Raw genomic sequence first — 14,884 nt, forward strand, 5'->3', positions numbered from 1 at the left:
CAGGTCAAAGATTTTACTATCATATTAATTTTTATTTTCTTTTTTTATTGGATTAAAAGTTACTGGAGTATTATTTCGTCAGAGTTTTATTTTATTTATTTTTTTGAAAATTAATATCATTTATATAAACTTTATGCATAGAGATGCAGTTATATTAACATATTTTCAAAAATATATATAAATATTGAGAAAGCAAAACACATTTAGGCTCAAAAATCTCTTTATTACTGTAAATCAGAAAAGTAGAAAAAAAAGCATGGACCTCTGCAACATTATTGATGGGGTTAGGTGTTTTGAAGGAATGCGTTAGTCACATCCGCCTTGTGCTTCTTGTCATTATCGAAAAAAAATAACGGGTAAGTCAATCGACAATCGATCGTGTAAATAGCAGCCTAATAATTAGTCTGAAGGATGTCAGTTTGCATTTGATTTAACTATAACTTGTATTTGCTGACAAGATTGAATATCGGCAACATTTCCGTATCATATTTAATTCATACTTATTTTATTGTGCTTGTGAGCAATTAATTGATATGCTTTATTTCAATTTAAAGTTAAGTAGAACTGAGTGAAGCAATCTGACACAATTTTTGGAATCTGTGTAAACAAGGCCAGAAGGCATAGTATTTCTTCTAAAACAAGAAATAATCATCGTTAAAATGGCTTGAAACTTAATATTTTTTTATCTAATGATTTGACTATCATGATAGAATAGTTTATATTGCATGATTTGAATTTATTAATCACCAATTACCTCTATTAGTTTGTAAAGTATGAGTCAATTCTAATATCTTAATACATTCATTTACATCCATACAATATTACCTTCTTTTTAAATTCCGCTTGAAGATATTTTTTCTGCATAGGTAAAACATGATTTTTTTTTTAATAACATAACAACCAGAGAAAACATTTCACCTTTTCAAATCATGCACAAAAGCAGCATTTGGCATTTGAATCTTCACATGCATTTTATCTGGTTCACGTCAATATCCTATTTTTCTTTAACTAGTTTCATTACAGTCCTCTTTGTAAAACTTGATTGAATAAATTACATGGAAATAACGAAAAATATTCAAGTTCAAAGTCCATTAAACAAAAGAAAAATTGAAGCAGAGCAAACGTTGACCTCCAAAAAAAATCAAATGTGGGATCAGGTGCCAAGGGGCATTGAACATCCTCGACGACAATGACATCCACCTTGTGAATCTATGTTCAATAGATTTTTTTTTGGTTAACTTAAGGAACCTATGTGTCAAATAATAGAGATTACGTGTGTAAACAAGATAACGTTGAACAAAATGTAAAAAGTTTTGGAAGGTTCCGTCCGAAAGTGTTGAATAATTGTTTCTTTGATAGTAAAGTAGGAGTCTAGCAGCACTTTTGATGGTACAGAGATGTGTTTACATAACTATTACTAGTATTACAAATGGAATCTAATTATCCCCGGGGTAGTGTTGAATTTTTTTCATTAAGGCATATTTTCTAATTATAGATGCCGCGTGATGACGTCGTGGTGTAGTGCTTTCTGTTGTATAAGTCCCATTGAAGTCTATAATATGCATAATGATAGCAAAAGTTGTATCCATGACTTTTTCGATTTATGTTACATATTATGAAAAAAGTGGTAAATCGCCGAAACCTTTTCCATGTGCTGCCTTAACAAACCCGCGTATGAGGATTGTAAAATAAAGACCTCAATGGCTCATTCTAAGTGTTTGTTGAATGCTGATAAACATATTACACAATTGTTCTGATAAATACTTCATTTATTTGTTTGGTTTGTAGACTTTTGAGATCGATACCAAGGAGAGATTCTACACTTGTGCAATACAGTTAAGGCTACACGGCTATAATGTCAGACAAATACCTTTGGTCTTCAAATACCAACAAAATTAAAGGAAATTATTTCGTATTTTAAACTATTGGATAGCTCTAAACAGAGTAGATTTGAACAATACAATTTTCTGATATCGGTAGAGGGAATAACTGCTTGGGTAAAGAAAAAATAGTCCATATTTCCATTTGTGGCCCGAACTAGTACTTTACTGCGTGGCAATCATCACATAAAAATATGAAGTATTCAAAGTCCATTATTTTTTTTAATACCACAATTCCACAGAACGTTGGGCATACACGAATTCAATAAATATGTTTAACCAAAAAATTTATAATGACTGCAGTTTATAAAATAATGTTACATACAGAGAGACGTTTAAATACACCATCATATTTCTTCAACATTGATTGTTTTTCCCATCACTGCATCAACAGAGTCATCTTACATAGAAACAAACCATTCATATTAATTATATCTTTTTGTTTATTTTGAATATCTAACTCGCTGTTCGCTTTCGATCTTAGTGTATCCTCGGCGTCTGAAGAGAGGACCAGTCCAATTACAATGTTTGATGACGATAAACAGGGACAAGAGAAGGAAACTGAAGAGGAAAAACATCATGAATACCACCATTACAACATACGACATGTAGTGTATTTTCAAGACATGATCATCATCAGTGTCATGAAGAATCTCTTCAGGTCCTTTGGTGGTGATATCAGGAACAGCTGAAATTGAGATTAAAGTGGGTTTTCATTATCATTTCCTAGGTTGAAAAAATATCGTCATTGAATGCGAATTTTTAGGAAATTAGACGTGAATTACCAGGCAGCTGTAGGAAATTGTCGTCATTTTCTCTTTCAGATTTGGATTTCTTCTTCGAGTGTGACTTTGAGGAAGATTTAGATTTGGATTCCGCTTTGAAATTCCAACATCTTGGAAAATGTGGGGGAGGTTTTGGCATCTCGTGTGGCTCCCCAATTTGTATAACTACGTCCATCCCCAGACTCATGTGGTCATCAAGGTGACAGTGCATGAACCAAAATCCTACAGAATAGGTATAATTCTACATATGACAGTGCATGAATTAAAATCCTACAAAAAGGCTTAATCCTACATATATGACAGTGCATAAACTTAAGTCCTACAAAAATGGCATAGTTCTACATATGACAGTGCATGAACTAAAATCAAAATGTTAATCTTCAAATTACAGTCCCTGAACAGTAACTCTTTATAGGAAGTTATCCTTAATATTACAGTTTATGAACCAAATGTTCCCAATGTCGGTATTCTACATATGCATGTGCATGGACCAAAATTCTTCAATAAGATGAGCATTCTTAATATGCCTCGAAAAATCCAAATACATGAATCTACACTTTAAGCACGCAACTAAGCTATAAATTAGAATCCTACAAAATAAATTTATTATAGAATTACACAATGAATGAAGTTGCAAAAAAAAAAAACATTGAAGTACCGGGGTTATTTGTTTGTAGTCTGACAACAACATAGCCCCTAAATGGCACCACCACCGTGTCTTTGTGGGGCGGATCCACAATGTTTATATCAGGAACGTTACCAAACTCCCAGCTAGAATTCCTCCATTTTGCTTTACTGTAGTTATTGAAATACTCTATGTCTTGGTTTTCCTTTTCAATTAGTCCTGTTGTTTTGTTAATAACTGGAAGACCGTACTTTATGACGTGGAAACGATTTCCGTGAAGATGTATAGGGTGAGCTGAACCTCTGGTAACATTAACTGAAAGCACCATTTAAAAATAAATTAAAGTTTGAACACAAAAAACGATAAACCTTATTGGTGGTATTTTTTTAATAAAACTATAAAATTAGCATATCTGTTCTGGTACTCTTACTCGTAATTTTTGCAGAAAAGTAATTCTTTTTTTTTTCGCAGACAAATATAATTTCATGAACGACGTTGACAATAAAAGCAAGCAATAATAATTGTTTTGTTTAAAAATCAATTAAAATTTGTTTTTTAAAAAAGGTATAAATACGAAGGTTGTCCGTAAAGTTCGTGGACAACATTGATAATTACTGACAAACATTGATAAAATATATGAAACTATTATTTTCACTAAATTCATGTTTTATTTTATTAAAATGCAAGTTTTCAACAAAAACAAAGCACAAATAGTCATATTTTTATCAGATACAAAAAAGAAACACACTCATACCCGGAGCACTAAAATGAAAATCTTTGACGTTACCTGACGTCAAAAGCTTAATACGAGTACATATAACTTTTTTCAACATAGTCTCCATTCAACTCAGTACATTTCTTATTTGCTTTAACCAGTCCTAAAAATGTGCACAAAATGTTCAGTTTTCATACGTAAAATAATATTTAACAATGCCTGACTTATTACCTGAAATCATCCTACCCCTGTCCGCGTAAAACCGACTTTATTTAAGGAAATACAGCAAAATTAGCTGCAATAATGTAGCCCTCTCCGATTTTTTTATCTGATGTTTTCTGGAAAGGGCTACAATTCCATCGCATCTCCGTAATGGTGCAAATATATTTTTTAAATACGGGCGATTGAAGGCAAAACAAATTATTTTCACATTCAACTTACTTCTTATAAGACGGAATTTTTATTCACTGTCAACAACAAAGCCCGCTAAACTCGAAATTTAAAGCCATGTAAAATACATCTGCATGTTTACCAGCAGGAGCCATGACATTTCACGCATGACGTACTGAGACTTTCGCTTGAAATTTAGAACAACTAAAACAAGCAAATGTCAATGTTTATAAACGACTGTGCTGAAATGTATCGCAAAAATATCGATAAATAAAACCATATCAAGTGTTATTTTTACGCAAACAGCAATATATATGCTAAAGATAAGGGAATTCCTAAAAGATCCGCTCCTATAGATTCTAAATTCTCATTGGCTGTCCTAAAATAAAATCATTCAAGGTCAGTAAACATGGCGGATAAATTCAAGTTGTGATGTTGACATACACGAAAAATAACCGATATATGGGTCGTTGAGAATATTTTTGGATTGATTTATGTCTTGCATAATTATTTTTTGGAGTCCAGTTAAGAGATGTTTATTGAATAGCCGTTTACTGATGATTTGAGCCAAAATCCATGCGGGAGCGATTCACTGCCGCATTTGCACCATTATGGAGATCCTAAGGAGTTGTAGCCCTCTCCCAAAAAAAAAAATCGGAGAGGGCTACATTATTGCAGCTACAGCAAAATCGTTACTAAATTAACTTATTACAGCATTGCAATCTCGGAATGATGGTCTTCCTTCACGCATGTCATCCTGTAAACTGTTCTTTCCGTCTGAAAATTTTATTTTCAACTAAATACTTAAGAACGACTTTCTACACTATATTTTCCCGACTGTTTACAGCATTTCAGGGTCTCTGTTGGTGTTTTCCCGACGTCTACGCAGAATTTTATTACTGCTCACTGCTCCGCCTATTTCAAAAAACGTCCCTTTTTCGAATAAAGCCGATCCTGTCCTAATAGATTCTAATCTCGATTTCTCAGCCATTTTTGAACTCTGAATGTTCAAATTTTGCAGATTTGTAGTTATAACTTTTGTCAACCTCAGAATGTAAAAGCAATCCGAATTTCCGCAGAATTTTACAAAATACAAATGAAATTTATAAAGTGATAAATAACTTTTTAATTAAAATCTTGTGGTGCTCCGGGTCACCATCCCAAGTCTAATAAAGAAGCCATTATTATAATTATTTATTTGAAATTGAAAATAATTTTACATTTTGTAATTGAGATTTAGTAAAGGGTTATAGATATGCTAATAATGAATATCAAGGAAACCATCTTTCTTAAAATTTGAACTTGTCCACGAACTTTACGGACAACCCTCGTAAGAACATAAATCTAGAGGCCCATAGGACTCAAAACGCTCAGCTAAGTATCTATGATCCCTCTGTTTCTCAATCTTCAGATTATTCTTTAAGAACATTCATCATATAGTACATGTATGACAATACCGTACCCTAGTGGGTTATGTTTTGGAAAAAATAAATCAATTAACAACATTTAATTCTGTCAAGAGTGTTTATTTACATTCCAATGGAAAACTTGGATTAACTATCGTTACTCCAACTTACACCCGGGTCGTGATTTTAACAAACGAAATGTACAATATGCAATATTGTAAATTTGACTAATCATTATTCCTAGGAAAAAAATCTATGATGAAAGTTACTAAATTTCCTTTGTAAAACGTTGACTCCCCTTCTCTTAATTTTTGCCCATCCCCAAACAAATGTGCCGTTATTTTAACAAATTTTTATACTACCTACTACAATGTACATAATCCAAAGAACTATGAATACATGTAATAATGCTTTTGCTGTTCTATTGATGAAGAATTTTTATATGCTAAACTTCGATTTCCTTCCTTTATCCTGCCTATCCTCTCAGGGTCATGTTCTAAAATAAGTAATTATAAAGTCTGAAATTAAACTTTTATATGTTTATTTTTTGCTGGCCCGGTAGGTTTTCAAAAGATTCTTATCAACCACATAATTATCTCTCATTGAAAAATAAACATGGCTCTTTCGATCTGATAGAAAACTTGAATTTCTCTTATCCAGTAATGCTGTTAATGTTCTGATTGAAATCGGCCTGCGGTTTTGGTTTAAAACTGAAGATATATACTTATCGATAAGAAAGCTCACTTGAGCATTTCAGCTCAATTGTAGTTAAAAGCAAAATAAAAAAAAAAAGAAGAAGAAGAAAACAAAACAAAATAATTTCAGAAGCACATCCATTGAATAAAAAAATATGGAGATAACGAACAGTATTCATTTGAATGAAAAAATCAAAATGGACTTCATAATTGATAATTATCCCTCTTACCCTCAGCCGTAAATACAAGTTGCGCTGTTTTCCACGCATCCAGTTTGACAACGTGAGTACACCGGCAGTACTCCCCACATTTATCCATGTAATCGTTATTACATACAATGCTGCTGTCTTCTACAAGGTCGGGAAATACCTACAAGAATAGATTAACATGAATGGAAATGGTAAAGAATTTAATTTGTAAAATATAAACAGTTATGCTTTTTGAAAGTTTCCTGTGGAACAGTTTCGTACTATTTTTCTGATATTCACCGAAACTGCTTTTAGAGAAATAAAGATTGGGTCAAACTAATATCAACAAATTGGTTTTTTTAAAGAAAAATGTGTCTTGAAAAAAAAATCTTATATAAAAAATAAGGAATTAAAACGTACCTGAAGTGGCATTGGTGGACTTTTGTAATGAATTGTGTTTACTGCCGGACGACGACGCATCATGTCAGTCCCTAAACATGAGAATATTCAAAATTTATAATGTAAATGGATATGTCCAATGATATCACATGAAAAATTTGCTGAATATTCTGAGGTTGATTACTTGATAAATGCGTAACCTCTGAAATTAAAGTTGAGGAATATCTCCTGAAAATCGTCACGTGAAGTGGGGACGTCAACAGGATATGTATCTCTTTGTTGTGACGATGCCCTTAAATCCGCTACTGATAGACATTTCGTGTATGGGGCCCACTTAGCCATCGATATAATACTACAAATCAGTGTTCAAATCATGTAATAATAAAACTGTACTTGATACGGCTAGAACTTAAACTATCTCAAATTAGTTGACAACTGTCATCATTTTTCACAACGTCTTTTTTTTTATTTCTCATATGGAAAGATAATGGGTATTTGATAAAACTATACTTTGCATGGTATAAACTTTGTCTATTTTTTTTTTTTTGCCCCTCCATTTGTCCTGTAGCAGCTTTATAATATCTTAAAAGTGGGTGGCCTTTTTTCAAGCCATAAAATAAAACTACTTAAATAAATATGATGTTTAAAATAGATTAAACTGCTTTCAAGAATTAGATTTTTATTTAGGAAATTTTCAGGAATTTTGTAGAGAAAAATACGGTTACCATTTGAAAATATTAAACTTTTTTCTGTATGATAAGATTTATCATATAGTGAAAACTTGTGATCACAATAAGATAACACGATCGTTTGTTGAGCATTGACCTCACAAAAATCATGCTCTAATGATTACACTTTTTGTTGGGTGATGACGTCACAATATACATGTACCTCCAGTGGCAATTGGTCATAACACAAGGCTCCCTCTCTGAGCATTCCCTCTCGTCTGTGTCAGGTAGTTCATCTTCTGCTTCATTGTAATGAAGCTGTGCAAAGCTTACATTGGGTTTCACTGGATTCTGACAAATAAAGATACATATATCACCATATACAGTACTACAAAACAATAGCAGACGTGAAAATGTGTAAGTGTACTTGGACTTACATTTTTACCTCGTATTCAATTTTTACATTAATTTTAAAACATTGCAAAAATAGGAAATTTCCACGTGACGTCACAAACACCAATCCCGCTTTTTCAAGCAAACAAGATTGCTGTTGTAAACTTTCGAACATAAATTTCTATTCACATACAAAGATAAGAGTGAGTACTATGTGGATTTTTTTAAAATCTAAAACCCTAACCGTATCATGCGTTTGTTCTTAAAGGAATTACTTACATGATTGTAATCCATAACCTCTACCGTCTCTACACGTATCCAGTAGTTTCCAGGAGTGTTATTAGCGTATAAAATGACGTCATAGCTTTCCCCGGGACTAATGAGGAGGAAGTCAATATAAATTGGGTCAAGGTCACCGCCGTCTGTATCGGTCAGTAGAAGCTTGTGCTGTAAATATTTTAAACCGCACAATGTAAATCTTAATTAAAGTATTTTCAATAATAAATGCATATTTTTTAATGCAGCTTTTATGTATACTTTTCTTGTGTTGTACAAAGTAAATTTTAATTTCAGAATTCTTTTCACTAATAGGTAAATATTTATTTTCATGCAATTTTTTTTTTATTATTTAACTATATCCTAAATAAAGGGAAAAAAAATCGAAGAAGAAAAGTATCATACGCAAAGGTAACAATTTGGATATATTTTAAAAGTTGCTGGGAAATATTCATACTACAGGAATCATCAATGCATGTTGAGAGGTGGAATAAATCATTCGACCGTTGCTTTTTAAAAATTAACCTCATCAATGGAAATTTTGTACTCTCCAGTCATCCCTGAGTTAATTACTCGGAATCTGGTGTAACTGTTAGAGGCGACATTAAATTTCTCCAGTGGGATAGAACGCTGTAGCTCTGAACTGTCACCTGAAACTGAAATATAAAGGTTTTTTGTTGAATTTTTTTATCATATTATAATAATGTCTCAATTGTCCGTTTCTAAATATATTTAGCTAGTTATAATCAGACACTAAAAACATCAAGGTTGTTCCTGATACATATACATTTTTGTGTTTAATTTAAATAATTGCCTCGCCCTCTATCACGTTTTCTTACCGTCCTCCAAATATCATTTATATTTCAAAACAGTTACAGTTAATTTATTGTTTCCCGTTCACCAGGGCGTTATTATTACGCATTGTCAAATAAAATCATCTTGTTCATTTATCAATGTCTTTATACGTGCACTATCTCGTGTTTTTGTTTATTTCATTATTTTATACGTACATATTTCATTTTCCGTTTGTATCATTGTCTCTTTATTTATTTTCAAATTTTCAGTTTTCCCTTTTTATTGTTTCTTATAATACGTACAGTATTTTGAGGGTTTTTTGTTTATATCATTGTTTTTAGACATACAACGTTTTTTTTTTTCGTTTATGTGATTGCTTTATACGTACAATGTTCTCAAGTAATTTCACGGTGTGTAAATATCTTTATACGTACAATATTTCGTTTTTCCGTTCACCAGGGCGTTATTGTACGGCATAGCCAGGCTTGAGATAGACCCGTCATAGGTCAGCTTGTTCATAAGACAATCATTGGTATCCATGTTCTTTACAAACCTAAGATTAAAATTCAACATTGTGAATACTTTTGAATACTCGTTTTTATTGTGAAGAACAATTAGAAAAAGCAATAGAATCATTAATAAATACATCCTTTCCATGAAAATTCATTTTGTTGCCTTTTAACTTTCTTTTTCTCTCTTGCAGTTTTATTTTAAATGCAAAAAAATTATTTATAAATAAACCATTCTCCCAAAAACTCAATGTTTGTTGGCTTTTGTTTTCTTTTTCTCTCTAGATCTGGCAGGTTTATTTCAAATGCAAAATAATAATTAATTAATACACCCTTTCCATAAAAATTCAATTTTATTGTCTGTTTACTTTCTTTTTTCTTTCAGGCATATTTGAAGGTTTATTTGATCTCTCCCTTTCTCTCTCTCTTCTCTCTCTCTCTCTTCCTCTCTCTCTCTCTCTTTCTCTCTCTCTCTCTCTCTCTCTCTCTACTTACGGTAACATGTACCACTCCTGATATTTAACAAGCTGGATATCACTCTCTGGGTAAGACCAGTCTTGCACCACAAAAACATAGTCTTTATCGGGTTTTGGAACGTCATTTCTCTGTGGTACATAAATAAATAACAAGATATTTGCTTACTCGGAAATAAGTTTGCTTTCTTAATGATTCATATAATCTTGATTAAATCGAGAACATACTAACTTATCAATATAAGTTAACTTGATTTTTTTAATTGTCTGTAAGTTGGATTGATTGTATACTGTTTAATGTCCCTCTCCAGAATATTTCACTGATATGGAGACGTCATCATTGCCGGTGAAGGGCTGCAAATTTAGGCCTATGTGTTACTTAGATTGCAGGGAGGGAATCGTTAACAACTGTTGTGACACAGAGTCTCAGAGGTAACCATTTTGCTTTTACGACAAGCAGTTGTAATATGTTACCACGGGGCTCTGTAAGTTGGATATCATTAGATACGTTTGTTCTTCTCAGTAAATACATTCAGTTGGATTGATTAATGTGTTCAGATTGAAAAAGTTACAGAGGTAACCTTGCTTTTACAGTTGTAATTTGTTACATAGGATATTTTCCTCAGTATGACCTGATGACTGATTCAGTTCAGTAATTGCAGTGAATTAGTTTTGTTGGAATAGGCTACATTAGTAAAGATTTGGCTACAAAGTTTTTATATTGGATTAGGCTACAGAGGAGAATTGGTTGAGATGAAACAGCAAGACTGGTGGATTTGTTCAACTAGATTTGGCATTTTTGGAGGTTGTTTAGTTTAATTGAGCTACGAAATGGCTTCTTGTTCAGTTGTTTTAGACGCCATTGCTTTCGTTTCTCAATGTGCTTTAACTACATACTAACACTCAAATGGGTAAGAATGATATTAACTTGATTAAGTACCTCATTTCCTTTACGAGGAAGAACAATAAAAGCACCTGCAAGGCCCATCGACCTCATAACACCGTGGTGAGCATGATACCAATGTGTGCCCTTGGGATTAGCTGTGAACCTTAAATAAATCAAATCATGTTCCATGTATAGATCATGAATTTTATCCCTCACTGTATTTTTGAGATCAATCACAATATTCATCACACTAGAATAGAACGGAAAAGGTCTGAGAAGGGCAGAGCAACGAATTGCAAGAGCACAAAGACATTTTTATATGCCATTTTCTTAAATATTAGTGGTCTTGTTGTTCGAAATCTTATTTGGGGAGGCAGTTCCATTCAAAAGCTCATTTATTCTAAAAAGGGCATCTTTGTAACATTAGAAACATAATTTCTTTGAAATAATGATATACTATACAATTCAGATATTTTCTAAGGGTTAAATGTTCAACATGACAGTAAAACTCTCTCATGCAATGTTTGTATGACTTAACTTAAAAAAATAATTTATATGCAACTACACTTAGTCTCTGGCAGGGCCAATCATTGATTGTTCAATTGGAATACTTACAAATACGTAAACATCTGCCCGGGAAGTATCGGGCATTGTGTAACCATGGAGACGCCATCCATATAGACAGAACCATTCTGGGACATTCCATGCCAGTGAAAGGTAACGCCCTCGTTCGCAAGATCATTGTAAACATGAATTTTTACCTGAGAACAAAATTCCGGGACTAAATTTCACAGTTTATTCTTTCATCGCACGATCTATTAAAAATATATGAATTCTGCTTGACATATTTTGTTGTCGTTAATGTTTAAAATTCAAATCTATTTCAACCAGTTCAGTATCAATTAATTAGACTTTCCACAACTACCTATTTCTAAATTTAGAAAATATGATTGTTAAGGAACCAAAAAGGGTAAATTTTAAAAAGAAGAACATTTGATTTTAAAGATAGAAAAAATTTTTATAGCTTTTATAACAGAAGTTGCCTATTCTGCTTTCAACAATAATACCTGAAATAAGCATATTTATTTTTATTATTTTTTTCGATTTGTTTTATGCGCCTCCTGTTTACTCACTCTTTGATTTTCATAAACAGAAATTGTTGGACCCGGAAACTGATTGTTAATGGCAAACATGAGTCTGTAGTTCCCGTCAGCTGTAACAACTTCCTCCATCTCTAGCGATAAAATGTTAAATAAAAAATAAAAATGACACAAAAAGAATCATACTGTAGAATAATCTATGTAACCAAGTCAGGATCTTCGTGAATACCCATTCTCTTTTAGGGTATACGTGTATTAACTTTTGTATTGAAAGTTACCTCCAAGAAATTGTCACCTTTCAATACAAAATGTTTGTCAAAACATTAATACGCCTTTCCTATTTATTTTAATGGCGTTTTTTTCTCTCTTTAGAATCCTATGATTTTAAAACGAACGAGGAGAAAAAGACAAATAAAAGAAATCCATTTAGTCACCTATCATTTCTAGAGGACAGTGAGAATTAATTTCCTTGTATTTTTTAACGTACGCCAAATGCTATAATGAGCCTTACTTTTAAGCCATTCTGAGAAAAAAATGCTTAAAACATTAGGAGTATGAAAAAAAAAATTAATTAGGATAAATTTCATCAAAATAACTTACATGTAATCATATTCTTACTAGGTCTGTTTTCTGAATGTGTATTTATTTGTTGATAGAAATTACGTAAAAGGAACATACATTACATGCAGTAAAATGCACATCTAAATAGGACTTTCTTTATAGTACAATATTAGAAAATTTATTATACCATGGCCGAAGAACTGGGGGGAGTGCACGGGGGGATGCTTAAAACATTAGGATTATGGACAAAATTCAATTAGGATAAATTTCATCAAAATAACTTACATGTAATCATATTCTTACAAGGTCTGTTTTCAGAATGTGAATTTATTTGTTTAAAGAAATTACGTAAAAGGAACATACATTACATGCAGTAAAATGCACATCTAAATAGGACTTTCTTTATAGTACAATATTAGAAAATTTATTATACCATGGCCGAAGAACCGGGGGGAGTGCACGGGGGGATGCTTAAAACATTAGGATTATGGACAAAAATCAATTAGGATAAATGTCATCAAAATAACTTACATGTAATCATATTCTTACTAGGTCTGTTTTCAGAATGTGAATTTATTTGTTTAAAGAAATTACGTAAAAGGAACATACATTACATGCAGTAAAATGCACATCTAATAGGACTTTCTTTATAGTACAATATTAGAAAATTTATTATACCATGGCCGAAGAACCGGGGGGAGTGCACGGGGGGATGTTCCCTAATTCTTTTGCCGATATATAGAAAACTATAGAAACAAAGCTAGTTTATGCTTATACCGCCTAAAATATACGTCTTTTGACCTGTTTTTCGCTTGTCAAAAAATGCCTGGTATGCATGACAGCACCCACCACTAACTGAGATTGCTTCCTACGGGTCTGTATTTAATAATACTGCAATATAGTTTATTGGTCATTTTGTTGGTCTGCAAATTTTGAAATTAGTGAACAGTAAAAAAATGAAGACATTGGCGTCGGAAGCAAATTGAAAGTGGGGGGGGGGCTAAGTGTATAAAAAAAAAATTTTATACCTTCCAAAAAAACTTGACAAGCAAAAAAAAAGAAAAAAAGAAAAAGACGAAAATCCTATTTCGTGGGGGGGGGGGGGGGGGTGTTAGGTTCGAACTTCAGTATTGAAATTTTTTCCCCAAACTTCACTACTTTTTCATTACTTTACCCATTTCTAACCTATACTGCGACGTGTTTGTGGAAAGTGGGGGGGGGGGCTAAACCTACTACGCAATGTTCAATGCCTATACTAAGTATATATTTGGGAAAAAAAGTGGGGGGGGGATGACCCCCCCCTAGCTTCCCCCCCCCCGGTTCCGACGCCTATGGAACAGATATCATCATTATTTTTATTTGAATGTTAATATCTAAAAAAGTTTAAAAATGATTTGGTTGGAAGGTGGGTACTTTTTCTACAGATAATTTCATCATTAATGCCGAATTATCAAAATGTATAAAAATGTCTTCTTGATGTTCGCAAAAAAAAATGTCCACTTTCAGGCAGATTGTCAGGTGAAGGCAATCAACATATATCAATTCATTAAGTTTGTCTTACCTTCCGAGGTAACCGGCATTTCTTCACAAAAATAGGCCACTCCATGTTCGGCATCTGAAGTCTTCTTCATGAACGTTCCATTTCTGAGAAAGACTGGGTTCCCTTCGTCAATTGTCCAGTTATAGGACACCATGGTCATTATGTAGTTCACTCGAAAGTTAAAGGTGCATTCCTCGGCGGACTCCGGACAACTGGGTGTGACGTCATGTTTAAAAGCAGACTCAACGCAACAGATTGTAATAAGTAGGTGAAACGTATATAGAAGCTGTCTACAGACAAACATCCTAGCAGTATAGAATAAACGAAATGCTACGAGTGCGCTGTAAAAGTGACCCCCTTCATCAGCAATATTAAAGTAAAATGGGCTTTTGACATAGCGAATAAAGTGTACGTGTGAATTCACTTTAACAATAAAGGTATACATATATATATTATATTAGGCCGGAATAATTACTCACTTTTCCTATAATACCCCAATTGTTTTCTGTCCACGTTCTCAGTTCATACATAAAATCATTAAACATCCCACTCTTTATTGTTTTTAACGAACTTTGATTCTGCGTCATATTGAAGATCAAA

General features: G+C 32.7%; 1 protein-coding gene across 1 annotated transcript; it reads right to left on the reverse strand.

Annotated features, from left to right (window-relative positions):
* Nucleotides 1-2,199: 2,199 nt before the first annotated feature.
* LOC134229692 (uncharacterized) lies at nt 2,200-14,552 on the reverse strand. Its single transcript, XM_062711460.1, has 15 exons — nt 14,306-14,552; nt 12,217-12,317; nt 11,699-11,844; nt 11,138-11,246; nt 10,220-10,329; nt 9,650-9,768; nt 8,946-9,076; nt 8,424-8,591; nt 7,975-8,102; nt 7,284-7,435; nt 7,105-7,175; nt 6,727-6,865; nt 3,324-3,605; nt 2,666-2,887; nt 2,200-2,568 (listed from the first exon to the last, which is right to left on the reverse strand). Exons 1-15 carry the CDS (start codon nt 14,442-14,444, stop codon nt 2,324-2,326), a joined length of 2,262 nt encoding a protein of 753 aa, XP_062567444.1. The 5' UTR covers nt 14,445-14,552; the 3' UTR covers nt 2,200-2,323.
* Nucleotides 14,553-14,884: the final 332 nt, after the last annotated feature.

This window comes from Saccostrea cucullata, unplaced genomic scaffold (assembly GCF_032062105.1).
Source record: "Saccostrea cucullata isolate Sc308-1 unplaced genomic scaffold, CSIRO_AGI_Scuc_v1 ctg208, whole genome shotgun sequence".
Taxonomy (NCBI): domain Eukaryota; kingdom Metazoa; phylum Mollusca; class Bivalvia; order Ostreida; family Ostreidae; genus Saccostrea; species Saccostrea cuccullata.

What these genes read in the sequence shown, in the direction of transcription:
- LOC134229692 (XM_062711460.1), bottom strand. Translation starts at nt 14,444, where the DNA reads ATGACCATGGTGTCCTATAACTGGACAATTGACGAAGGGAACCCAGTC. An exon ending in AATGCCGGTTACCTCGGAAG is followed by an intron (nt 12,318 to 14,305) that starts GTAAGACAAACT and finishes TTTTATCGCTAG; the next exon opens with AGATGGAGGAAGTTGTTACA. An exon ending in TTCCTCGTAAAGGAAATGAG is followed by an intron (nt 10,330 to 11,137) that starts GTACTTAATCAA and finishes TATGTACCACAG; the next exon opens with AGAAATGACGTTCCAAAACC.